This window comes from Schistocerca americana, chromosome 8, assembly GCF_021461395.2.
Source record: "Schistocerca americana isolate TAMUIC-IGC-003095 chromosome 8, iqSchAmer2.1, whole genome shotgun sequence".
Taxonomy (NCBI): Eukaryota; Metazoa; Arthropoda; class Insecta; order Orthoptera; family Acrididae; genus Schistocerca; species Schistocerca americana.
The window spans coordinates 377,386,098-377,413,545 of NC_060126.1; the positions used below are offsets into that span (position 1 = coordinate 377,386,098).

At 44.4% G+C, this 27,448-nt stretch overlaps 1 protein-coding gene across 1 annotated transcript in view; it reads right to left on the minus strand.

Moving 5' to 3' along the window:
• Positions 1 to 234: 234 nt before the first annotated feature.
• Positions 235 to 27,448, minus strand: part of LOC124545866 (potassium channel subfamily K member 3-like) — a gene marked incomplete at its 5' end in the record, with an annotated part of 322,017 nt that continues 294,803 nt past the window's right edge. The window contains one exon of the mRNA XM_047124825.1: positions 235 to 643. Within this exon, the coding sequence (XP_046980781.1) occupies positions 235 to 643 (409 nt within the window). The remainder of the gene's footprint in view (positions 644 to 27,448) is intronic.

The following is a 27,448-nucleotide window of genomic DNA, read 5'->3' on the forward strand; positions in this document are numbered from 1 at the left end:
CGCAGGTCTCAACCGTCGTCCTCCCCCGAATGCGAATGCAGTGCGCTAAGCACAGCGCTACCTCGCTCGATGGGTAGACAGTCATCTCTTGACGAAGAAGAAGGTGTTAATCTTCGAAAGCTCGAGTTTTAAATCCGATTTAAGGTGGTCTGAACGCCAAGAAGACTTTATGCACACAAGAAATTAATTCCGTAGTTTTATATTTTTAATTTTTTTATATTTCGAATTAGCACATCATGAGGAGGACGCATCATTCACTTCGCTCACCTGTACGAGGTTGAAGCACATGGCGACGAGCGCCATGCCGACGAGGATGTAGGCGGAGCTGGCGATGACGCTGAGCTGCTGGTGGGCGGTGCCGTCGAGCCCGCCCGGCACCAGGTCGCCGAAGCCGATGGTGCCCAGGCTGGTGAAGCAGAAGAAGGAGCCCTCCAGGAAGGTCCAGTTCTCCAGCCGGTTGAACAGCAGCGCGCCGGCGCACACGTACGCCACGACGATGCACAGGCAGAGCGAGACGGGCACGCGGGCGGCGGGGGCGGGCTGCGGGGGCGGCAGCGGCGCCTCCAGCGGCGACGCGCCCGCCGCGATGCCCTCGCCGCCGCAGTCCAGCACCACCGACTTGCAGAAGTCGTCGCTGTCCGCGCTGCGGGCAGCCGCAACATCGAATTGGGACACTCGCAATTTTCACTAACCGTCATCAGATGCAAGACATCTACACTACCCGACAAAAGAAATTAAGCACCCAGAAAGGGAGAAGAAAACGAAGTGAAACCTCACAGGTTGGAGCTATGCGATGTCATTTCAGTGATTACAAAACTGTGTCAGATTTACAAACAACTTAGCAAAAAATGGTTCAAATGGCTATGAACACTATGGGACTTAACATTTGAGGTCATCAGTCCCCTAGAACTGAGAACTACTTAAACCTAACTAACCTAAGGACATCACACACATCCATGCCCGAGGCAGGATTCGAACCTGCGACCGTAGCGGTCGCGCGGTTCCAAACTGAAGCGCCTAGAACCGCTCGGCCACACCGGCCGGCACAACGTCGCAGCATGAGCTGACGTTAGAATGAAGTTGCACTGCCTCTGGCCTATGTTAGATTCGGTTGGAAAGGTGCTGTAAGGGCGTTCTGTGCTCTCCCGAAGCAAGCTGACCTGCAGTTGTTGTAAGTGGCACTTGATATCTTGGATACTTGCCCTGGGACAGAGTTATCGCTGAAGCTGGTCTCACACATGTTCTGTTGCGAAGAAATCTGGCTGACCGCGTGAGTACCTCAACATCTCGCAGACTTGAATGGAATATCAAATCACTTTTTTTTTTTAAATCAAGAGAAGTTTTAACTCGTTGATGAAATTCACATTTACATCGTTCACTTTGGAGATGATAAGCTATCAGCGCAGGACACCATACACTGGTCCCGCAAAATCATATATTGTAAAATCACGGTAAGAAGTAAAACGAACAAAAACTTTCTTTAGGTTTCACTTTGTTGCAACATACATCCTAAAATATGTTCACTTTTTTACAGTTTCCAATGAACAAAACCGACTGGTGATGGCAGAGAGGTGCTGAATCATGTTTGGTTAAAAAGAAAGAAACAGTGTGTTTGCAATATGACGGAATCTATATCCTATAATTAACTGCAAACACGGATAGAAAGACAAGAGCTGCAGATCCAGAATATGAATACCTCGCAGACGGTTCATAGCGGCACATGCTGTGAGATGACTAGTATTGTCCTGTTGAAAATGGCATGAAGGTGCTGCCACATGAGAAGTAATGCCTGAGGACGCAGGATGTCGGTGGCGTAGAGTTCCGTCGTCAGAGTTCCCTCAATCGCTACCAGTTGTGCCTCAAGTCATATCCAAAGGCTCCCCACACCATGACTTCAGGAGTAATGCTACTGTGCCGCTTCAGAACGTAGGAGGAATGTGTTCTTTCCTCAGGTCACCATCATACACGCTGCCGCTGGTAATGCAGAACCACGATTCATTGCTGAACACAAATGCAACGCCATTCATCAGCAGTCCGTGCTTGCCAGTCACAGTACCTGTCCAGATACCGCCAACTGTATTGTGGTGTTGACGGCGACGTATGCACGGGACGGCAATTCCTTGGCTCAGCTGCTGCTAGCCACCAACCGATGGTGTGGGCTGACACAATACTACAGGGAATCCATTACTTGTTTTTGGATGGGAGACTCAGACATGAAGGGTTTACGGATGTTGCTGGCCTACAGCGATCCTTCCTTGTGCTGGTCAGACGTACGCAGTCTGAACTTTGACTTCGAGTACGACTCTGAACCTTAGACTTCGAGTATGCCTGTCCTCACATTGGTATGCAGTCCAATAACGGGCCGCGCCACAGCCGTAAGCTCCACAAATATGGAGACTGCACCATTCGACTAGCCCTTTAAGTGCAGGCCTACACCGAGGCCACTTTCAAAGGCCGTCAGGTGCCAATAAGACTGTCTCAAACCAATACACGATATACTGTGTCGTATCTTATATACCCCAAAATGCCTGGTAAGAACTCTAAACACGAACACCAATAATCCACTTACCAACTGTTCTACAGGTTGCAGGGAATTGCAAATCCAACCAATTACATACGCATCGATGGTATGTACGTGTACAGTATTAGATTGGCATCCGACTATGTCTTCTGGGTCACGGACTGTATGTTGGCCGTACATGCTCTTTTGTGTTTCCTCCTTTTAAGCAGTACCGCCGGGTGAGTCACAGAAAAGATGTTCGCTGAGTGATGAAAGTCGAAGAAAGTCTTTTCATTAAGTATTTTGGAAATTTGTTTGGTGCTAAGTAATGAGCTGTCACGCAGTATTTCAACGCGCCAGTGTACCTGAGTGGAGGAGGCATGAGCATTGACTGCAGTACAACATTAACCCCGAAAGCAAAGATTACACGCGAAGGTGTCGCCGCGCCAAACGACACTACTCCAATAATTTGTTAGCACCAGTATTTGCGTTGTACCCATTCCTGACCCATATAATAATTTTAGTCATTCCAGGCCCGAAAGCTTTATTAAATTTAAACTCTACTGATTTTCTTAAAGAAAGTTTTCTTAAAGGAAGTTGGTCAGATATTGTAAAGTGCAGTGACTGTAATGGTGCTTTCAGAGTACAGGCAAGACTTGTTTCTTCCGCAGTTCCCTGTTTTTCTTTTACGTGATGAGAATATTTGCTTGACTGTGTGGTGACTTAATGATGCCTTTGGTCCAATACAACGCAATTTAAATTTCATTTTATGAATATGTCGTTTGTAGGGAGAGAGAATTATTCTTTGCCTGTGGTGGATTACTCACTGGAATCGTAATCATCTGGATGGGTGTAAGTTTTGTTGCTGTAGAACTTCTGTGAGTAAAGGCAATAAAATGCAAAATTAACTGCCACACTAAGAATTTATGTGCTGGATCAGGTTCTACAACCGGGGCGGGGATTTTTATATTAGGTGTCTTTCTACGGACGGTACACCCGATCCAGATTAGCAGAGCTGCGAGGGATTAAATAAGCTGAATTGCCACAACGGTTTCAATTATAACAACTGTGCGGATGAATACATGACGTTCCTAAGTATAACCACCACAAAACTGATAGAATATTTTATTGTTCTGCAACTAGCTTTTACAGCAGGTCAACGTTCGGAAGACCTGGACATAATACATAATAAGAACATACAATTTTATGAACGGAAAGACATATGTAATATGATAGTCATATTATATCATTGCAGTATATCCTAAGGAAATAAACATGCGCATAATTGATTTCATTTCCACAAAATTTATCCATTTTGAAATAATTCTTAACCTGACGATAGTTACTGTTCTCTTAATAAGTTACTCTGGACTGTTTTAACGAAACAGCTAACATCTTTCCTCAACGTAATGAGGTTAAAATTAAAACAATACTATTCTTATTCTACACTACTGGCCATTAAAATAGCTGCACCAAGAAGAAATGCAGATGATACATGGGTATTCATTGGACGAATATATTATACTAGAACTGACATGTGATTACATTTTCACGCAATTTGGGTGCATAGATCCTGAGAAATCAGTACCCAGAACAATCCCCTCTGGCCGTAATAACGGCCTTGATACGCCTGGACATTGAGTCAAACAGAGCTTGGATTGCGTGTACAGGTACAGCTGCCACTGCATCTTCAACACGCCACCACAGTTCATCAAGAGTAGTGACTGGCGTATTATGACGAGCCAGTTGCTCGGCCACCTTTGACCAGACGTGTTCAATTGGTGAGAGATCTGGAGAATGTGCTGCCCAGGGCAGCAGTTGAACATTTTCTGTATCCAGAAAGACCCGTACAGGACCTGCAACATGCTGTTGTGAATTATCCTGCTGTAAAGTAGGGTTTCGCAGGGATCGAATGAAGGGTAGAGCCACGGGTCGTAACACATCTGAAATGTAACGTACAATGTTCAAATTGCCGTCAGTGTGAACAAGAGGTGACCGAGACGTGTAACCAATGGCACACCATATCGTCACGCCGGGTGATACGCCAGTACGGCGATGACGAATACACGCTTCCAATCTGCGTTCACTGCGATGTCGCCAAACACGGATGCGACCATCATGATGCTGTAAACAGAACCTCAGGGATCGAGACGCGGCTGCACGATCTGTTACAGCCATGCGGATAAGATGCCTGTCATCTCGACTGCTAGTGATACGAGGCCGTTGGGATCGAGCACGGCGTTCCGTATTACCCTCCTGAACCCACCGATTCCATATTCTGCTAACAGTCATTGGATATCGACCATCGCGAGCAGCAATGTCGCGAGTCAATAAACCGCAATCGCGATAGGCTACAATCTGACCTTTATCAAAGTCGGAAACGTGATGGTAAGCATTTCTCCTCCTTACAGGAGGCATCAGAACAACGTTTCACCAGGCAACGCCGGCCAACTGCTGTTTGTGTACGAGAAATGGTTTGGAAACTTTCCTCATGTCAGCACGTTGTAGGTGTCACCACCGGCGCCAACCTTGTGTGAATGCTCTGTAAAGCTAATCATTTGCATATCAGAGCATCTTCTTCCTATCGGTTAAATTTCGCGTCTTTAGCACGACTACTTCGTGTTGCAGCAATTTTAATGGCCAGTAGAGTATTAACACTAACCTCAGCGTCGCACTGCTGGATGTTAGTTACTATAACTGAATATGTTCTCGTCACAGCTTTAGGTTGCTAGTAACAAGAGTCCACTTGTTCAAATTTTTTTAACGAACTTTCGGCGTGTCCCATCATCAGAATGAGTCATTTCAAAAGACTGGTACTAGTAAATGGCTGATAAGAATGTAAAAAATTGTACAATATATGAAAGACAAACTTAAAAATTGTTTTTCTTTGCCATGTGTCCATCCTTCGTCACACGGCACGCACCTAAACAGTGGTCCAATTCTGTCCATATCCATGCCAGCTTATCACGAGTGACGCTAAGAATAGCCGCTAAGACGTGTGTCTCGTCTTCGAGGTTCTGTGGCACAGGTTTAATATAATCGCCACTCTTGATGTAACTCCACAAGAAAACAATTCACAAAGCATCGAATACGCCGACCTCGATGGTCGCTCGAGTAGCTTCAGGCCAGAATCCTCAACACGGTGTACCTGGCAACTATGGTCGCTGTCGACCCTGTCGACGATTTTCCGAAATAACCTGTGGGCACAACGTTTCAGAGTTTGCCTTTCATGTATTTTGTAACGTTATGTTTAGCCATTTATCTACACAGTTTTTGAAATGTTTCATGAACATTACAGTTACCCTATATTTCTTACACATCGCATAGCCTGTATGCGTACAAATGCAGGTCCTGCAGACAAGCCACAGGAAAACAACTTTGAATGTTACGTGTTGAATAACACTGACAGTTAAATGATTTTCAGAGAAAAATCATACTCTGTGAAACAACGACAGTTAAATGATTTTCAGAGGAAAACGTCCTGTTCTGTGAAGATGTCATCTTCAGTATCAAATAGTAAATGTAACAGTAGAACAATGGGTCTATAATAGTCAAGGGATGTTGGAACTGAATGATGACTGCGTTTCTGCCGTCTTAACGTTGTGTGCACAGAGGTAAACCTGGACTACTGAAGAATAGCGGTCACTATTCTAGTAGGAAATAGGGTTGCCACTGAGCACTCATTGGCCAAGACACTGTAACTGATACACAGGAAAATATATCTAATGAAATACATAGTTCCTCTGTGCTAGAAAACATGTTGTAACGGTCCCTACCCTGTTCTATCTCATTAATTAATTAGGGAGAGAAATGGATTTTTCCTGCCGAGACACATTTCAGCATCGCACACGCTAAAGGCAACAGTTGTTCCTCGCGATTCGTTATGTGTGGAGCGTTACGTTAACCCGCACGTAACCTGCAAGTTCCCTGATTCACTGTTAAGAGGTTTGCTTACCTCGCATCTAGTAAGGTTGTCTCGACGTCCCATGTTTTAACCCAGAATTCGGGCTCTGCACAAGCATTCAATCGACTTTTAACAATGGACTGGCAAGCGGGCAAACCTCAACATTATTTTAAATAATGAGTTTTGAAATAGTAAGATGCCCACTTGTTTTAATAAAAAAGGAGGAAAAAAATTCAGTCTTTTCACCCAGCATAATGGTAATATTGGAATGTCCATAAAATTATCTCCATACGAAATAATAACTGTTACCATACGCACATTCATGAATATGTGCATAAATGTTCTCCGAAGCACTTTTAACTCAAATAATGATTTGGATGCGCATACCTATTCGGTTTACTGAACATGTGTGGTGCCTCTCCGGAAATTATTCCGCGACAGTGGAGTGATCTAGGTTCGGTGTTTCGCACCTGCCTGTGAAGGGCGCGTTTCTTATAGGTCGATTTAATCAGCTAGCGATAGCTAAAATTACATAAAATACTAATTAAATTATGAGATTGATGTGGAAGTTGCTGAAATCAAACTGAAAAAGCTGTTAGTGTGGATGATGTCAATAGTCTAGTTGGAGTCGTATACAAACTTTTAAAAAGTTAATATTAATACACAAATTTATATGTTTGCCGGCAAGATTCGCAGTGTCATGGACAACCTTCGGTGAATCGTGGGCCTAATTCACACACATTTGCACTGTTATAGTACGTTCATAACGGATGGAATTATTTATTACGTTAGCACGAGAAAGAACAGAAAAATAAAATACAGCAATGAAATAGGCAATCCCAGTCGACAGACAATTACGAATTACTGTACAAATTTCTTCTGCGGGCCGAATTCGAACCAATTACTCACCAGATCTGGCCCACGGGGCGTCGGTTGCCCAACCGTGCTCTATTTGCTCCCTTTACGACACGGCTTCTGATCCTTTCTCAACCTCCGAGACCTTCTGACGTGTTATGGAATGTGGACTGCTACCTATTCTAACTGTTTGCCAGCGCACAGCAAAGTAGGTCTTCCTACACCATATGATGAAATCTAATATAATGTATGTCGACGAGGAACATAGATGCGATCCTGCCTGGTTCTGCACAGTTCCACAGATAGCGTACCTGTGTGTTGAACCACAGCTATTCAGGCGCTATTTATTCTTCCTTAAACTACGTGCTGCGTATAAACAATATTTCTGTAGAAGTCAGGCTGCGTATGTTTGTGCTGCAAAACTCGGAAAGTTGTTGGTCGATTGACTTGAAATTTTGATACAACGTTGCATTCGAATGCGCGCGTGTTTTTATAGACCTACACTACTGGGCAGTAAAACTGCTACACTAAGAAGAAATGCAGTTGATAAACGGGTATTCAAATGGTTCAAATGGCTCTGAGCACTATGGGACTTAACGTCTGTGGTCATCAGTCCCCTAGAACTTAGAACTAGTTAAACCTAACTAACCTAAGGACATCACACACATCCATGCCCGAGGCAGGATTCGAACCTGCGACCGTAGCAGTCGAGCGGTTCCGGACTGAGCGCCTGAACCGCTAGACCACCGCGGCCGGCGGGGTATTCATTGGACAAATATATTATACCAGAACTGACATGTGATTACATTTTCACGCAATTTGGGTGCGTAGATGCTGAGAAATCAGTACCCAGAACAGCCACCTCTGGCCGAAATAACGGCCTTGATACGTCTGGGCATTGAGTCAAACGCAGCTTGGATGGCGTGTACAGGTACAGCTGCCCATGCAGCTTCAACACGATACCATAGTTCATCAAGAGTAGTGACTGGCGTATTGTGACGAGCCAGTTGCTCGGCCACCATTGACCAGACGTTTTCAATTGGTGAGAGATCTGGAGAATGTGCTGGCCAGGGCAGCAGTCGAGCACTTTCTGTATCCAGAAAGGCCCCTGCAGGACCTGCAACATGCGATCGTGCATTACCCTGCTGAAATGTAGGGTTTTGCAGGGATCGAATGAAGGGTAGAGCCACGGGTCGTAACACATCTGAAATGTAACGTCCACTGTTCATAGCGCCTTGAATGCGAACAAGAGGTGACCGAGACGTGTAACCAATGGCACCCCATACAATCACACCTGGTAATACGCCAGTATGGCAATGACGAATACACGTTTCCAATGTGCGTTCACCGCGATGTCGCCAAACACGGATGCGACCATCATTATTCTGTAAACAGAACCTGAGTTCATCCGAAAAAATGACGTTTTGCCATTCGTGCACCCAGGTTCGTCGTTGAGTACACCATCGCAGGCGCTCCTGTCTGTGATGCAGCGTCAAGGGTAACCGCAGCCATGGTCTCCGAGCTGATAATCTATGATGCTGCAAACGTCATCAAACTGTTCGTGCAGATGGTTGTTGTCTTGCAAACGTCCCCATTTGTTGACTCAGGGATCGAGACGTGGCTGCACGATCCGTTACAGCCATGCGGATAAGATGCCTGTCATCTCGACTGCTAGTGATACGAGGCCGTTGGGATCCAGCACGGCGTTCCGTATTACCCTCCTGAACCCACCGATTCCATATTCTGCTAACAGTCATTGGATCTTGACCAACGCGAGCAGCAATGTCGCGATACGATAAACCGCAATCGCGATAGGCTACAATCCGACCTTTATCAAAGTCGGAAACGTGATGGTACGCATTTCTGCTCCTTACACGAGGCATCACGACAACGTTTCACCTGGCAACGCCGGTAAACTGCTGTTTGTGTATGAGAAATCGGTTGGAAACTTTTCTGATGTCAGCACGTTGTAGGCGTCGCCACCGGCGCCAACCTAGTGTGAACGCTCTGAAAAGCTAATCATTTGCATATCATAGCATCTTCTTCCTGTTTCGCATCTGGAGCACGTCATCTTCGTGGTGTAGCAAATTTAATGGCCAGTAACGTATTTGAAATATCGGGTCATTTTTCCCACGGTATACAAACTCTAAGAATTGACCAATGAGAGGATGAGGAACAAAAGAGGTCTAATGAACTTATGTCCGTAAAAGCGTGGTTTCCATGCTAGAGACCTTTTATTAAACCATACTTTGTTACAGAAACTGCGGTCTAATGCGCGCTATACCATGCAGCCGCAGTTACACTATGCATGGTTTCATTCCGGAGGATGATACTGTTCCTAATACGTCATGCCCTAGCGCCTCATTCCACAGTAATTGGTAATGTTGTGTCCGATTCACTTCTCTTGCTCTGACACTATGTAGTGGGTGTGATACAGCATTGTACACAATGGTTCGGTATTAGAATGGAGAGCTTGCCGACATGGTGTTTACTCATGCCCGGGTTCCCTGGTTCGATTCCCGGCGGTGTCAGGGATTTTCCCTGCCTCGTGATGACTGGGTGTTGTGTGATGTCCTTAGGTTAGTTAGGTTTAAATAGTTCTAAGTTCTAGGGGACTGATGACCATAGATGTTAAGTTCCATAGTGCTCAGAGCCATTTGAACCATGGTGTTTACTTACAAAAAGCAAACGGCAACAGGCGGTGGGCAGCAAGGTTATATCAGGAGACCTATCCCCGCCGACAACAACCACAGCATTTAATGTTTGCAACACTGTTCGCCATTTGTCTGAGACAGGGTCGTGTCAGAAAACAGGAAATCGTGAAAACGTACCCAAAATGTTCGAACACCAGACTTGGAGGAAAATGTAATTGATTAACACTGCAGACGGCGACTGCCGTGTCAGTACCAGGCAGTTGGTCTGCTAGTACAGGATAAGACAGATGACCACGATGAACATTCTCCACGACTATTGTTACTACCCTTATCGCTTACAGCGTGTGCAGGCCTTACTAGCGACATACCTTCCACAACGGGAGAAGTTTTGTCACTAGTATCTTCACCAGGCAACCACGATACCGGGATTTGTGTCATCCATCCTATTCGCAGATGAGGCTACCTTTACGCGAAGTGGTATCTTCAGCTTTGATAACAGTCATGTGTGGGATAGTAACCAGAGCACTCCCCCTCCCTCCCCCCCCCCCCCCCCCCCCAATCTTATGGTGACAGCGAATCATCAGCATCGGTGTAGCCGGAATGTGTGGGCCGGGATAATTGGCAACCGTATTTTGGCACCAGTCTTCCTTCGACGTCACCTAACAGGCCAGAACTATCAGCGTTTCTTTGCAGGTGACTTTGCTTCCGCGAAGGGTTATGTTGCTGCTACATGACGTAGCTCCAGCCCACTTCGCCATTAACGTCCAGACGCATCTCACTCGTGTCTTCCTTGATCAGTGGATCGGACTAGGGGATCCAGTTGAATAGTCTGCTCATTCACCGGATCTCAACTCCTCCTCGATTTCTGGTTATGGGGCCATTTCAGAAGTATCGTATACGCAGAGCCCATTCCAGATGTGGAGACACTGGAGCAGCGTATTCAGGGTGTCTTTGGCGCTGTTCGGATGCAGCATGGCCGATGTGAACGTGTGAGACAGAACAAGCTTGGAGGCACATGGAAAGAACTTTTCTCTGTAGTAATGTATGATTGAATAAATGGTCTCTAGCATGGAAACCACGCATTTCCGGACATCAGTTGATTAGACCTTTTTGTTCCGTATCCTATCATCGATCAGTCCCTAGAGTTTATACACGGTGGAAAAAATCACCCTGTATATATAATATATAAAGGGGAAAGGCTCCTACCAAAAATCTCGAACGATCTTGATAGGTTTGCTTAAAATTTTACATAATACTCTAAGTAACATAACAGATTTACTTAAAATTTACAGAATACTCTAAGAAACATTCAGACGGACAATAGGATATATATTTTTATAAAAAAGGTGGTCAGAAATAGTCTGAAAAGCTTGTAAGGGTTTGAAGGAGAAGTGTGCTGAGAAATAACTGTTACAATCAAAATTCGATTCGTTGCGTAGTTTCTGAGTTAATTAGCATTGAGGTTAGCCAGTCAGGTTACAAATTCAAGTGGCCCGCCAGATGTGGTGTCCCCAAACGTGCTCTTCGTTTGGTTTTCTAAAACGGAACAAGAGAGCGTTACAAAAATTGCACATGGGACAATAGTAAGGATCGAATCCGAGCCAGAAGCTGAGCAGTCTCGTGAGTTATCATCTACGCTATGAGAAGAGCTGTCATAACTATATAAGGTGAGCCGCGTGCGATAGAAGGAATGTGAGTCAGTGTGGGACATCCAACGTTACAGTCCGAGGTTAACAGTACTTTGGAACGGTAGCGATCAAATAAAGAGGAAAGCATAAACAATATTCATTCAGAATTTCAGGAACCTTTGGGGCAAGTGGCAACCTCACGCCTCTTGCAGAATTTATGAGTCTCGAGCCATACCATCAAAGTTTTAGAAAGAATTATCAACACAATCCTGAGTGCAGAAAGAGCTTAGAAGTGGGAGAACTATCGCACCGTCAGCCTAAAAGCTCATACATCCAAATTGCTGATAAGAATAATATACAGAAAACTGGAAAAGACAATCGAGGAGTTGTCAGCTGAATGTCGGTTTGGTTTCACGAAACATAATGGCCCCAGAGATACAGATTTAATTATGCGCTTGATAATGCAAACAGTGTCGAGGAAACTCAATGTAGTTACGTAGGATTTGTCGACCTTGAAAAAGCATTCGACAGTGTAGAATGGTTCAAGATGCTCGAAATTCTCAACAAAATAAGTGTAATCAGGGAAAGGCAGGTAATGTACGAGGGCGTGCTGAAAATTAAGGCCTCCGAATTTTTTGTGTAAGCACTCTAAAAACTTTTTTGATAAAAGAAACATTATTAGCGTTCTACATTCTTATGGTTCAGGTCTACATATTTATTTCTTAACCTAGTCACCCTACTGACGAACACATTTGCCCCGACAACAGACCAGTCTGTTGCTGCAGTCAATGTAGAATGCCTGACTTCGTTGACAGAGCCACAACCTCGCCTCTTACTTGCATCGATTCATCACCATCAAAGTGAAGTCCTTGAAGATGTTCGTTAAATTTTGGGAGCAGGACAAAATCAGATGGGACCAAGTCGGAGCTGTATGAAGGTATCGGCTTGTTTCAGATGTCGCCGCGCTCATTTGAAGTCTGAGATTGTTATGTTAAAGGAGAGGGTGCTCCATGTGTGGACGAACTCTTAGAATTCGGAACTCTTATTACATCACATTGTTTCCCATGCACCGACATAGTTAAGTTGTCCATCGCGATGTTACACTACTGGCCATTAAAATTGCTACACCACGAAGATGACGTGCTACAGACGCGAAATTTAACCGACAGGAACAAGATGCTGTGATTTGCAAATGATTAGCTTTTAAGAGCATTCACGCAAGGCTTGCGCCGATGGCGACACCTACAACGTGCTGACATGAGGAAAGTTTCCAACCGATTTCTCACACAGAAACATCAGCTGACCGGCGTTGCCTGGTGAATCGTTGTTGTGATGCCTCGTGTAAGGAGGAGAAATGCGTACCATCACATTTACGGCTTTGATAAAGGTCGGATTGTAGCCTATCGCGATTGCGGTTTATCGTATCGCTACATTGCTGCTCGCGTTGGTCGGGATCCAATGACTGTTAGCAGAATATGGAATCGGTGGTCCAGGAGGGTAATACGGAACGCCGTGCTCGATCCCAACGGCCTCGTATCACTAGCAGTCGAGATGACAGGCATCTTATCCGCATGGCTGTAGCGGATCGTGCAGCCACGTCTCGATCCCTGAATCAACAAATATGGACGTTTGCAAGACAACAACCATCTGCACGAACAGTTTGATGACGTTTGCAGCAGCATGGATTATCAGCTCGGAGACCATGGCTGCGGTTACCCTTGACGCTGCATCACAGACAGGAGCGCCTGCGGTGGTGTACTCAACGACGAACCTGGGTGCACAAATGGCAAAACGTCATTTTTTAAGGATGAATCCAGGTTCTGTTTACAGAATAATGATGGTCGCATCCGTGTTTGGCGACATCGCGGTGAACGCACATTGGAAACGTATATTAGTCATTGCCATACTGGCGTATCACAAGGCGTGATGATATGGGGTGCCATTGGTTACACGTCTCGGTCACCTCTTGTTCGCATTCAAGGCGCTTTGAACAGTGGACGTTACATTTCAGATGTGTTATGACCCGTGGCTCTACCCTTCATTCCATCCCTGCAAAACCCTACATTTCAGCAGGATAATGCACGATCGCATGTCGCAGGTCCTGCAGGGGCCTTTCTGGATACAGAAAGTGGTCGACTGCTGCCCTGGCCAGTACATTCTCCAGATCTCTCACCAATTGAAAACGTCTGGTCAGTGGTGGCCGAGCAACTGGCTCGTCACAATACGCCAGTCACTACTCTTGATGAACTGTGTATCGTGTTGAAGCTGCATGGGCAGCTGTACCTGTACACGCCATCCAAGCTCTGTTTGACTCAATGCCCAGGCGTCTCAAGGCCGTTATTACGGCCAGAGATGGTTGTTCTGGGTACTGATTTCTCAGCACCTACGCACCCAAATTGCGTGAAAATGTAATCACATGTCAGTCCTAGTATAATATATATGTCCAATGAATACCCGTCTATCATCTGCATTTCTTCGTGGTGTAGCAGTTTTAATGGCCAGTAGTGTACATGCAACATAGCGGAGTCCCCTAGCGGCAGAGGAGGGCTGCAAACATATAGACATGAATAATAAGGATGTATAATGTTAATAACGTTTTTTTATTTAAAAAGCTTTAAGGGGTTTCATATAAAAAGTTTATAGGTATTACTTTTGAGCACGCCTTCGTACGACATGATCATGAACTAAGAGGGGAACACAGGAATGGAAGATCAAGAACGAAGCGCTCGGCTTAGAAAGAGTATAAGACAGGGAGTCTGTAGTCTTTCGTCCTCACTGTTAAATCTACACACCGAAGACGTAATGTATTCATGTCTTGGTCTACCTCTACGATTTTTACCCTCCACGCTGCCCTCCAATACTAAATTGGTGATCCCTTGATGCCTCAGAACATGTCCTACCAACCGATCCCTTCTTCTAGTCAAGTTGTGCCACAAACGTCTCTTCTCCCCAATCCTATTCAATACCTCCTCATTAGTTATGTGATCTACCCATCTAATCTTCAGCATTTTTCCGTAGCACCACATTTCTAAAGCTCCTATTCTCTTCTTGTCCAAAGTAGTTATCGTCCGTGTTTCACTTCCATACATGGCTACACTCCATACAAATACTTTCAGAAACGAATTCTTGACACTTAAATCTATACTCGATGTTAACAAATTTTTATTCTTCAGAAACGCTTTCCTTGCCATTGCCAGTCTACATTTGATATCCTCTTTACGTCGACCATCATCAGTTATTTTGCTCCCCAAATAGCAAAACTCCTTTACTAGTTTAAGTGTCTCATTTCCTAATCTAATTCCCTCAGCATCACCCGACTTAATTCGACTGCGTTCCATTATCCTTGTTTTGCTTTTGTTGATCTTCATCTTATACCCTCCTTTCATGACACTGTCCATTCCGTTCAACTGCTCTTCCAAGTCCTTTGCTGTCTCTGACAGAATTACAATGTCATCGGCAAAGGCTTAGTAGTGGCACTAAATATTGGGGAGGAAGGATATCAATTATAAGATTCATTGATGACGTTGCTATTCTGAGTGAAAGTGAGAAAGAATTGCAGGATCAGTGGAATGGAATGAACATTCCAATGACTACACACCACGGACTGATAGTAAACTGAATGGAGACAGCTGTAATGAGGGGTAGCAGAAATGAGGTTACTGAAACCTGAGGGACTAAAAGTAGACGAAGTTCTGCTAGCTTGGAATGAAAGTAACATATGACGAACGAAGGAAGGACAACATGATAAGCAGTTTATCACATGGAAACAGGGTATTCCTGGAAAAAAAGAAGTCTACCAGCGCCAAACATTAGTCGTAGTCTGAAGAAGGAATCTCTGAGAATGTAGGTGTGGTGCACAGCATTGTATGCTAGTGAATCATAAACTATGGAGAAACCGGAAAAGAAGAGAATCGAAGCGTTTTAGATGTGGCGCTGTGGAAAGGTGTTTAAAATTAGCTGGACAGATAAGATAAATGAGGTACTCCCTCGGCAGAATCAGCGAAGGAAGGTACATTAAGAAACAATAGCATGGAGAAGGGGCAGGATGAGTTAAGAGATCAAGAAATAATATCCTTCGTGCTTGAGCTGCAGAGGGTAAAAACTGTAGGAGAAGGCGGGAGATTAGAACACATCCAACATCAAAGTGACGACGTTCGGTGCAAGCGTTACTCTGCGATTGAAGAGGTAGTCGTGGTGGACCGCAAAAACAAATCAGAAAACTGATGGCAAGAAGATAAGTTAGGCGAAAACAAAAATCACAAATGAGGTGTTTATAGTGCAATATTTATATTATTTGGTCCAACCGCTGCAGAACTAGTGAGTCAATAAATTAGGGAGCCCGTATCTCTGAAGTGATACGTGCTTGTGTTGGAAGGAGAGGCGGTAGCCTGTCGTTAGCTACAGCAGACCAGTATTCCAGCAGTCTGACCTCGGGGAGCTTGGAAGCTGGTTAACAAGACAGACTGGCGCCGGATCGCTGGCTCCGGTCCCCAGAGAAGAGCCCCTGCTAATGACCGAATCCTTGACCAGGGACTTCTGGGATAGCTTCGGTCCCTCCATCTCTCATTACTGCAGCTGGCCGCGCTTCTGCTGGAACGTCATGATGGAATGACCAGAGGGAACCGACCAGAATTAATCATTTCCAACTTTGAATATGGATCAGTTCCGACTGTCCAATCTGAAGTGCTTACATTGTCAAAGTCTTTAAAGACGTGAATTTATTTTGCATCCATTTCGTTAACCTCATACATTGGACCCCTTCGAAAACGTTTACTGAGAGGCTAGCAGATGTAGTTTAAGTGTTTGTACTTACGAGATTTAACCTGATGTTTGTGTCTGCAGCTTGTGTGTGTGTGTGTGTGTGTGTGTGTGTGTGTGTGTGTGTGTGTGTGTTGGACTCCAGAAAAGGGCAGCTTTTACATTTGCTAATTTTTCATGAGGAAAGGCATTTGAACTGAAGAAAAGGGCGCCGTGTACATTTGCTAATTTTTCATGGGGAAAGGCATTTGAACTGATTCAGATGGGACGTGGCTAGAGACTACGTAGTAGTACAACCGCCTTTTTAGTATGACTGCGTGGGTCATCACACACTGTCATTCGCATACTCACTTGTTGCCATGCTCTGCCAATACCCACTTAATCGAGATGGCCAGCAGCTGTCGCCTAACAATATTAGGCAAATCCAAGTAAGCCTACCAGCTGGCACCACAATGGAGGATACATTTCTTTTCACAAGAGTTGACATATCACACAGCTCCCGGACGAATATTTGTAATGTGTATGCATATTTTGATTTACGTGATCACTTAGTATAATTAAGATGCACTGCGTAACGGGAAAAAGTGAAGATATTTCTATTGGTGACTGAGAACAGTGTACTGGACATTACATCAGTACACACTGGACTCGCATTCGGGAGGACGACGGTTCAATCCCGCGTCCGACCATCCTGATTTAGGTTTTCCGTGATTTCCCTAAGTCGCTCCAGGCAAATGCCGGGATGGTTCCTTTGAAAGCGCACGGCCGACTTCCTTCCGCGTCCTTCCCTAAACCGATGAGGCCGATGACCTCGCAGTTTGGTCTCTTCCCCCAAAACAACCCAATTACATCAGTATTTCCGTCATTTTCAGACTAATAATTATAGGTATTGCAAGTCATATTTTTAGGTTGGTTAGTTGCCCCAAGTATACGAGGTAAGAGCACGCCATTAACACTTCTTTTCCCCTGGGCAGAAAGTCAGGTGTTGAAATGTTGATACATGGACTCAAAATGGTTAGTCTGTACTGCCAGACGTAGTTCACTTAGTGGCGCAGTTACGACCATTCGGAAAACATCAGGTAGTAAATTACGGCCCAAAAATGACTCAAATGGCTCTGAGCATTATGGGACTTAACTTCTGAGGTCATAAGTGTCCTAGAACTTAGAACTATTTAAACTTAACTAACCTAAGGACATCACACACATCCATGCCCGAGGCAGGATTCGAACCTGCGACCGTAGCAGCAGCGCGGTTACGGACTGAAGCGCCTAGAACCGCTCGGCCACTCCGGCCGGCGCAGTAAATTATGTGACGTGTTTGCTGGAAGACCGTTAAACGCAGAGAAAAACAGCTAACACACTCAAGTGGGTACATATTAAGGTAACAATGATCACAATATCTGCACTTATAAACCTAACGCAATGTATAATTTATCTTCCACTCGGGTCATACACTCGGAGAAGTATTACGTAAATTATCATCGCGTGTATGAATGTGACCCACCTGATGGGGAAACAATGAAGGAATGGTATAGGAAGTTTCTGGTAACAGGAAGTGTTCTGAAATATTCTGACGGTGGACGTTATGGAGTTTCAGAAAAGGCAGTGGAGGACATCAGACAAACGTTTCTCAGAAGCACACGTAAGTCAATTCGTCAAGCATCTAGGCAACTTTATATACTTCGATCAACATTGCATCGTGTAGTTCACCAGCTTCTTCGTATGTGTGCTTACAAAGTGCAAATTCTGCCACATCTGACTCCGTAAGACAAACAATGCCGACAACAATTTGCTGCAGATATGCTGCAGCGTATTGATGTGGATGCCAACTTTCTGGAAAGATGTTCATTTTCAGATGAGGCAACCTTTCACCTATCAGGAAGGGTGAATAGGCATAATGTTCGGATTTGGGGTTCACAAAATCCGCGCGTTGTCATTGAATATGTTTGTGATAGCCCTAAGCTAAACGCCTGGTGCAGGCTAATGCAAGACAGGATTGTTGGACCGTTCTTCTTTGCGGAACAAACAGTGAATGGGTCAGTGTATTTGGACATGTTGGTGCAGTTTGTGTACCCTCAGATACAAGACTTGCAACCCAACATCATTTTTCAACAAGATGGAGCTCCGTCGCATTGCTCAACGGCTGTTTGCAAGTTTCTGGATAGGAAATTTCCCAGTCATGTTACAAATGGTTCACATGTGGAGGTGTATTGATGATAAATAAATAAATACTTTGAAATGCTCTACAATGTGGTGCATTTTTCATTGTCGTATCTACTGTCTTTTTTTTCCTGGGTCTTTGAAATCAAGGAGGTTTGAGTGGGACACTGTATTTTAATCTCCGTAGTGTCACTGTCACGATGATCAGTCATGGAAAACAGTTGCAGATCACGGCAGATGAATTGTTGTCGGTTCGCTGGGCGACTGGTACTGTTTTCTTGTTTTAATTAAACCCTCGAATGTGTGCTTTTGTTGAACACTTAACTCCTCCATAAGACGTAGAGTTGATGTTAACAACGGTCAGCTCCACTGTCACACATTTTTCTGCGTTACGACATAATAAATGACGAACAATAACGTCGGTATTTCGGCTCAAACGGCGTTACATCAGAGATCACGGACTTTGAGAACGAGAACGTTCCCTTTATCTAATTACAAGCAATTTATTGGTTAACAAAGTACGTAATGTCAAAATGAATTGCTCCATTGCTCTACGAGTGAGAACTGCCGTCCAAAAGACAAACACGAAAAAGTGTAACTTCCGTCGCGAACCAGTGTGTCAAAACAAGTACGTACCTCACAGTGCCTCTAAATGGAGCATGAGATTTATTTTATGGACAGTCGTTACGGTAACAAATGGAGCATGTAATGGAATAAATGGACTCCCAAAATCATATGTGAGCTGATAATGACTGACTGTACGCGACATTAGTCACTAATCGGCCATTTGTTTCTGAAAATTACGAATATATCCGATTCAAATGAACAGTAAAATGTGCGCTCACACAAATTTCCTTGCGTGAATGACAAGTACGGAAACATCACTGCAATACGTCATGCGGCACTCTTTAGTTACTACACCTAAAGATAAAGTAGCTCACTGAGTATAAAAAAAATGTCATCGGAAGAACTTCTGGGAGGTTTGGAAGGTAGGAGACGAGGTACTGGTGGAGGTAAAGGTGTGAGAAAAAGACAGGTACGTTTCCATGGATGGAATTTAAGAGATGTCGTGCGACATCCGCACAGAAGAGCAAACGAAAAAAGACGAAGAAACGGAATGATACAACAAAGAAGATCTATACAGCAGTTGCTCGCGAAAGGCAACTGTTCCAGGTTTGAGTCCCAGTCTGGTACACAGTTTTAATTTGCCAGGAAGTATCAAATCAGCGCACACTCTGCTGCGGGGTGAAAATTCGTTATTCTGGAAAGTCAATATACTTATCATTTCGCCTTAACGATAGCGGCAACTCTTTATGCCCAGCACTACGTAACGTATCACCAGCACTGACAAGGGAACCTCCCCATCGCACCCCCCTCAGATTTAGTTATAATTTGGCACAGTGTATAGGCCTTGAAAAACTGAACACAGATCAATCGAGAAAACAGGAAGAAGTTGTGTGGAACTATGAAAAATATAAGCAAAATATACAAACTGAGTAGTCCATGCGCAAGATAGGCAACATTAAGTATAGCGTAAGCTCAGGAGCACCGTGGTCCCCTGGTAAGCGTGAGCAACTGCGGAACGAGAGGTCCTTGGTTCAAGTCTTCCCTCGAGTGAAAAGTTTACTTTCTTTATTTTCGCAAAGTTATGATCTGTTCGTTCGTTCATTGACGTCTCTGTAATAAGTTTAGTGTCTGTGTTTTGCGACCGCACCGCAAAACCATGCGATTAGTAGACGAAAGGACGTGCCTCTCCAATATTCCTTGGCCTTGTTATTGAAGTCGCGAGCTATATTTGCTGGATTCATATTGCCCACGGAATACATCTCACGTATTTAATGCACTCTCGTCCAAAGTAGCGAACAGTCAACTGCCAGCCAGGGAGCCTCGTTAGCAGGAGTACTCACTCTGCCGTGCGCTGTAGTCGACTGACGTCGTGTGTTTCGTTGTTTGTTTGTGTAGCGTCGCCATACTACGGCGCAGTTACCTCGCATCGGACGGAAGGACGGACAGATAATAATTGTCTGAAAATAAAATATTAAACTTTTCACTCGAAGTTAGACTTGAACCAACAACCTCACGATCCGCAGCTGCTCACGCTAACCACGGGACCACGGCGCTCCTGAGCTCACGTTCTCCTTAATGCTGCATATCTGGCGCATGGACTACTCAGTTTATATATTTTGCTTATTTTTTTCATAGTTCCACACAACTTCTTCCTGTTTTCTCGATTGATCTGTGTTCAGTTTTTCAAGGCCTATCCACCGTGCCAATTTATAACTAAATCTGAGGGGGGTGTAATGGGGAGGTTCCCTTGTGAGTAACTATGGTAACCAACGAAGTATTGACTTTTTCTATCGATCGACATGTTGCAATGGTAGGAGGCTGGATACACATTTGGGAGGGCTGGAGTTCAAATCCCAGGGTAGCCATCGGGACTTCGTCCGTTGTTTTCGCTTATCGCGGAAGTTAGGTGCCTTGAAATAAACACGCTCGATCTGATACGCCACTCTTCTCCAATATGAGATTACTCTCTGTCTCTTACGCCAAATTTTCTTGCTAAGTTTTTCTGTGTATCGTCGATGAAGCTACGAATGTTTGTGTTTTCGAGGAATTATTTTTTAGGTCATCAGTCTTCTGACTAGGAATGGCAGTTGTCGCTGAGGTAACCGGTTTTTGGTTATATTGTTTTTTTTTTCCAGGACCCAATGGTTCAAATGGCTCTGAGCACTATGGGACTTAACTGCTGTGGTCATCAGTCCCCTAGAACTTAGAACTACTTAAACCTAACTAACCTAAGGTCATCACACACATCCATGCCCCAGGCAGGATTCGAACCTGCGACCGTAGCGGTCACGCGGCTCCAGACTGTAGCGCCTAGAACCGGTCGGTCACCCCGGCCGGCTTTTTCAGGACCAGTTTAACCTGATTGGTAAAGCCGCTCAAAACAGTTTATGAAACAACAGATTTTAAGTTTTTTATTCCTATTAATTCCTAAATAAACGTAGAAATCCGACGACCAAAAGAAAACTGTCCACCGTTTGCTGCTTTTTTTCGAAAAGCATTAAGTGGATGAACACTTTGATTCTACTGCTGATTCTCATTTTTTAAAACTTTACTCAGAAACCATGTCGAAATCGAGGATCATACCACTGTTTGGGCATTACGAATAGTCAGTGCTAAAGGGTGAAAACTGATGTTGAAGATCTCTATTTTAAGCGTCTGTCCATCTTCGAGAATTACAAACAGATAAGAGCATTTTATGTATGCACTGGCAGAAGATAGCTACTTTCTGTTTTTATTGTTAAGTATGAGTGAATTGTTAATTCTTACATGATGTCGCAAGTTTGTTGTGCCTCCTCCCATTTGTAGTATAGGGTGATTACAGATGATTCATCGGATGTTAGATGAATGTATATCACAGAGCATTACATACAAATTAGTGACTGATACATTGTATGAAAAAGCACATTTTCAAATTTCTTACGCATCATTACAATTGTTCTGTGGGCTCTCCTTCTGTTACATGACACTATCTATGCGGTAGTCAAGCTCAGCCCACACACTTTCGAGTATGTCCCTGTCAACGTTCGCCATCGCAGCAGTGATGCTATCCAGGAGTTTCCGCCAATGTTATTGGAAAGGTGGTACGTACACATTGTCTTTCACGCAACCCAAAAGATGAAATCCACAATCTTTAAGGTCGGGAGACCTTGGCGTCCGCCTGAAGAGTGCCAAATCGTCCTGACCAGATTCTCAGCCCACCTGTTTGGAAATTCCGTGTTCAGATGGCGACGTACCTCTCTATGGCAATGAGCCTGAACTCCCCCTTGTTGAAATATGAAGTGTGGTTTAATAGCTATCAGTCTCTGAAACAACCAGTCTTGTAACATTTGTTGGTACGTCATACCCTTCAGTCTTCTCAGGAAAAAAGTAGGGTCTGTAAACATTGCTAAATTACACAACACAGAAGACATTCAACTTTGGAGAATCTCTTCAGAACGCTACTGTAACATTGGGATTTTTCGTGCCCCATGTGCTGAGTTTGTGACGATTCACTTTACCCTTTAAGTGGAGTGTCGCCTCATTACTGAACGAGAGTAGGTGGGGAAATTCCTTGTATTCCATTGTTCCCTGGAAACGATCACAAAATTCGCGTCTGATGGTGCGGGCATAAACGTTGCAACAGCTGTATGCGATACGGTTTTTGACGTAGTCGCTTCTGCAGAATCTTCCACACAGTTAACTGAGAATGCCCAGTTCGCGACATGCAAAACAAGTGGATTTCTTTGGGCTACAAAGGAATACATCTCGGACGCTCTCCACAATTTCATCCACGAGAGGTGATCGCCTGGAGCTTATTCCTTTACAGAGGCAGCCTGTGCTTGAACTGTCGATAACATCACGGAAAACTTTGGCGGGTTTATGGCTGTTTGTTGTACTAGCTTCGGAGCCCGCCTGGCTATCCTCGCGGTCTAACACTCTGCTTCCCGGGTCCCTGGCAGGAATCCTTCCAGCGGATTAGCGTCTAGGTCCGGTGTACCGGCCAGCCTGTGGATGGTTTTTAAGGCAGTTTTCCGTCTGCCTCGGCGAATGCAGGCTGGTTCCCCTTATTCCACCTCAGTTACACTATGTCGGCGATTGCTGTGCAAACACTGTCTCCACATATGCGTATACCATAAATACTCTAACACACAAACATTTGGGGGTACACTCGTCTGGTATGAGACGTCCCCGGGGGGGGGGGGGGGGGCGTCCACTGGGGGCCGAACCGCACAATAACCCTGGGTTCGTTGTGGGGCGGCGGTGGGGTGGGTGGACTGCTGTGGCCTTTTGAGGGGTTGTGAACCCTTGAGAGCTATGGTGGGACAAAGCCTCTTCATCATTTCTAGGTCCTCAGTTCAATACGTACACATACACACACACCCACTATCCTCAGAAGGTACACTGCATTGTAGTGATGGATTCTATCTTCTCACTGGCCATTGTGGCCAAGTGGTTCTAGGCGCTTCAGTCTGGAACCACACTGTTGCTGCAGTCGCAGGTTCGAATCCTGCCTCGAGCATGGATGTGTGTGCTGTCCTTAGGTTAGTTAGGTTTAAGTAGTTCTAAGCCTAGGGGACTGATGACCTCAGATGTTAAGTCCAATAGTGCTCAGAGCCATTTGAACCATCTATCTTCTCATATTACAACTCGTAAAATACTTTCTGTTGATTAGTCGCCATTTTGAAAACTGTTATCACCCTGTCACCTGGTGACTTAAAATGGAACCTACAACGACCTAAATAATACGTTTGCTTTTCACTTGCTTATTAGTGCAAATAGTTGAGTATTATATATTTGAAGCTATAAGAAGTCAAAACCTGGTGAATGAATTGTAATCATTGATTTTAAAGCAAATGGAGCATTGTAGTTCATTGATACCACACTTTGTGTAATATTTCCACACTTGGGATGGTGTCATTCTGTAATACAACTAGTTTCTGACGATGGCAGAATCTACCATTACAGCAGGTGGGACAAATCTTCCACACTGCATGTACTCACATGCCATCTAACATGCCACGCCTCGTGGTAACAAGTTCATTATTGTCTCGGTAATGGTGTACCAATTCTTACACCATGTGTTATTAAAATAACACTGATCGCTTTTCTCATTTCTCACAATAACCTTATATTTCAAAGCAATGAATAAAAATTACTCGTTCTTCAAATAATGTTTATTTGGAAACCAAAGTTTTTAATACTTCTACTGTGGGTAACTGATATTTCTGTTTTTTTTTTACAGGTTAGAAGTAAAAATAAAAAAAAGGACATGCTATAACAGACACCAAAGAAATACCGAAAAATACCGGTTATTCAGAACTAAAATATTGGTATCGGTTTTAATTGGTCGGTTTTTCTTCACTGGTACGCATTCCGCCTCGAATTCCTCCTCTCTTACGCCAATCTCTTCATCTCAGAGTAGCACTTTTACCTTACATCCTCAACTGTTTGTTGGCTGTATCCAATCTCTGCCTTTTCCTAAAGTTTTTATCTTCTACAGTTCCCACTAGTGCCATTGGCCTTATTTAATGACGTCTCAATACATGTCCTATTACCTTATCCCCATTTCTTGTCGCTATTTTCCATACGTTCCGTTCTTCGCCGATATTGCAGAGAACCTCTTCGTTTCTTATCTTACCAGTCCATCTAATTTTCGACATCTTATGTGCCACCACAACTGAAAAGCTTCGATTCACTTCCTTTCCGGTTGTCCCACAGACGAAGATTCACTACCATATAATTATATGCTCCACACATACGTTTTCAGAAATTTCTTCCTCAGTTCAAGACCTATGTTTGACAGTAATGGAATTCTCTTGGCCAAAATTGCGATCTTTGTCTGTGCTAATCTGCTTTTTATGTCCTCCTTGCTTAGTCGTCATGTGTTATTTTCTTCCAAGATGGCAGAAAGCTTCCGCTTCATTTACTTCGCTATTCAGATCTGATTTCTGCTACTCCTTATTACTTTAGTCTTTCTTGGATTTACTGTACATCCATATACTGTGCTCATCAGACTGTTCATTCCATTCAGCAGATCCCGTAATTCCTCTTTGCAATGTGATCAGCGAATCTCACAGTTGGTATCCTTTCACCCTAAATTTTACTCTTTCTGTTGAACCTTTCTTTTATTTCCATCATTACTTCTTCGATGTAAAGACTGAGCAGTAGGAGTGAAATATTACATCCCCGTTTTACACTTTTTTGATTCTAGAACTTCGTCATTATTATTTCAGAAACTACCATTAGCCAAGATGATCTTATACAAATTATATATTGTCCGTCTGTGTCTATTTTCCACTGAATTTTTAACATCTTGTACCATTCTACACTACCGGCCATTAAAACTGCTACACCACGATGATGACGCGCCGCACACCCGAAATTTAACCGACAGGAAGAAGATGCTGTGATATGCAAATGATTAGATTTTCAGAGCGTTCGCACAAGGTTGGCGCCGGTGGCGACACCTACAACGTGCTGACATGAGGAAAGTTTCCAACCGATTTCTCATACACAAACAGCAGTTGACCAACGTTGCCTGGTGAAACGTTGTTGTGATGCCTCGTGTAAGGAGGAGAAATGCGTACCATCACTTTTCCGACTTTGATAAAGGACGGATTGCAGCCTATCGCGACTGCGATTTGTCGTATCGCGACATTGCTGCTCGCTTTGGTCGAGACCCAATTACTGTTAGTAGAATATGGAATCGGTGGGTTCAGGAGGGTAATATGGAACGCCGTGCTGGATCCCAACGGACTCGTATCACTAGCAGTCCAGATGACAGGCATCTTATCCGCATGGCTGTAACGGATCGTGTAGCCACGTCTCGATTCCTGAGTCAGCAGATGGGGACGTGTGCAAGACAACAGCCATCTGCACGAACAGTTCGACGACGTTTGCAGCAGCATGAACTATCAACTCAGAGACCACGGCTGCGGTCACCCTTGACGCCGCGTCACAGAGAGGAGCACCTGCGATGGTGTACTCAACGACGAACCTGGGTGAACGAATGGCAAAACGTCATTTTTACGGATGAATCCAGGTTCTATTTACAGCATCATGATGGTCGCATCCGTGTTTGGCGACATCGCGGTGAACGCACACTGGAAGCGTGTATTCTTCATCGCCATACTGGCGTATCACCCGGCGTGATGGTATGGGATGCCATTGGTTACACGTCTCGATCACCTCTTGTTCACATTGACGGCACTTTGAACAGTGCACGTTACGGTCCAGATGTGTTACGAGCCGTGGCTCTACCCTTCACTCGATCCCTGCGAAAACCTACATTTCAGCAGGATAATGCACGACCTCATGTTGCATGTCCTGTACAAGAGTTTCTGGATACAATAAATGTTCGACTGCTGCCCTGGCCAGCACATTCTCCAGATCTTTCACCAAATGAAAACGTCTGTTGAATTGTGCCCGAGCAACTGGCTCGTCACAATACGCCAGTCACTACTCTTGATGAACTGTGGTAACGCGTTGAAGCTGCATGGGCAGCTGTACCTGTACACAACATCCAAGCTCTGTTTGACTGAATGCCCAAATGTATCAAGGCCGTTATTACGGCCAGAGGTGGTTGTTCTGGGTACTGATTTTCCAGGATCTATGCACCCAAATTTCATGAAAATGTAATCACATATCAGTTCTAGTATAATACGAGGGCCGTTCAGAAAGTAACCTCCGGTTGATTTAAAAAAATACACCAAGTTAAATAAAAATATTTTAATATATACATCTTACAACTACATGTTTGCACTATTTTTCTACATAGTCTCCATAGCGATTGAGGCACTTATCGTATCTCTTCACAAGCTTTGAAATTCCTTCTGCATTAAAATCACCCGCTTGTGCCTGGAGCCAGCCTGTGACCGCATCTTTGAGCTCTTCGTCGTCATCAAACCGCTGTGACCCGAGCCATTTCTTCAAATGCATGAAGAGGTGATAATCACTTGGCGCCAGGTCTGGGCTGTAAGGTGGATGGTTGATAACGTCCCACTTGAAGGACTCAAGAAGAGCCGTTGTTCTGCGAGCAGAGTGAGGACGGGCGTTATCGTGCAAAAAAACGATACCGGAAGTCAGCATACCACGGCGTTTGTTCTGTATAGCCCGTCGTAACTTTTTTGTTGTTTCACAGTACACGTCTTGATTAATGGTCGTACCACGTTCCATGAATTCAACCAACAAGACCCGTTTGGCATCCCAAAACACCGTTGCCATCAGTTTTCTGGCAGAAAAATCTTGCGAGGCTTTTCTTGGTTTGGTAGGCGAATTTGAATGTGCCCACATTTTTGATTGTTCTTTTGTCTCAGGGTTCACGTACTTAATCCAGGTTTCGTCACCGGTCACGATTCTGTTTAACAATGTTTCTCCTTCGTCCTCATAACGTGACAGAAAGTCTAATGCAGAGGCCATTCTTTGAGTTTTGTGGTGGTCGGTA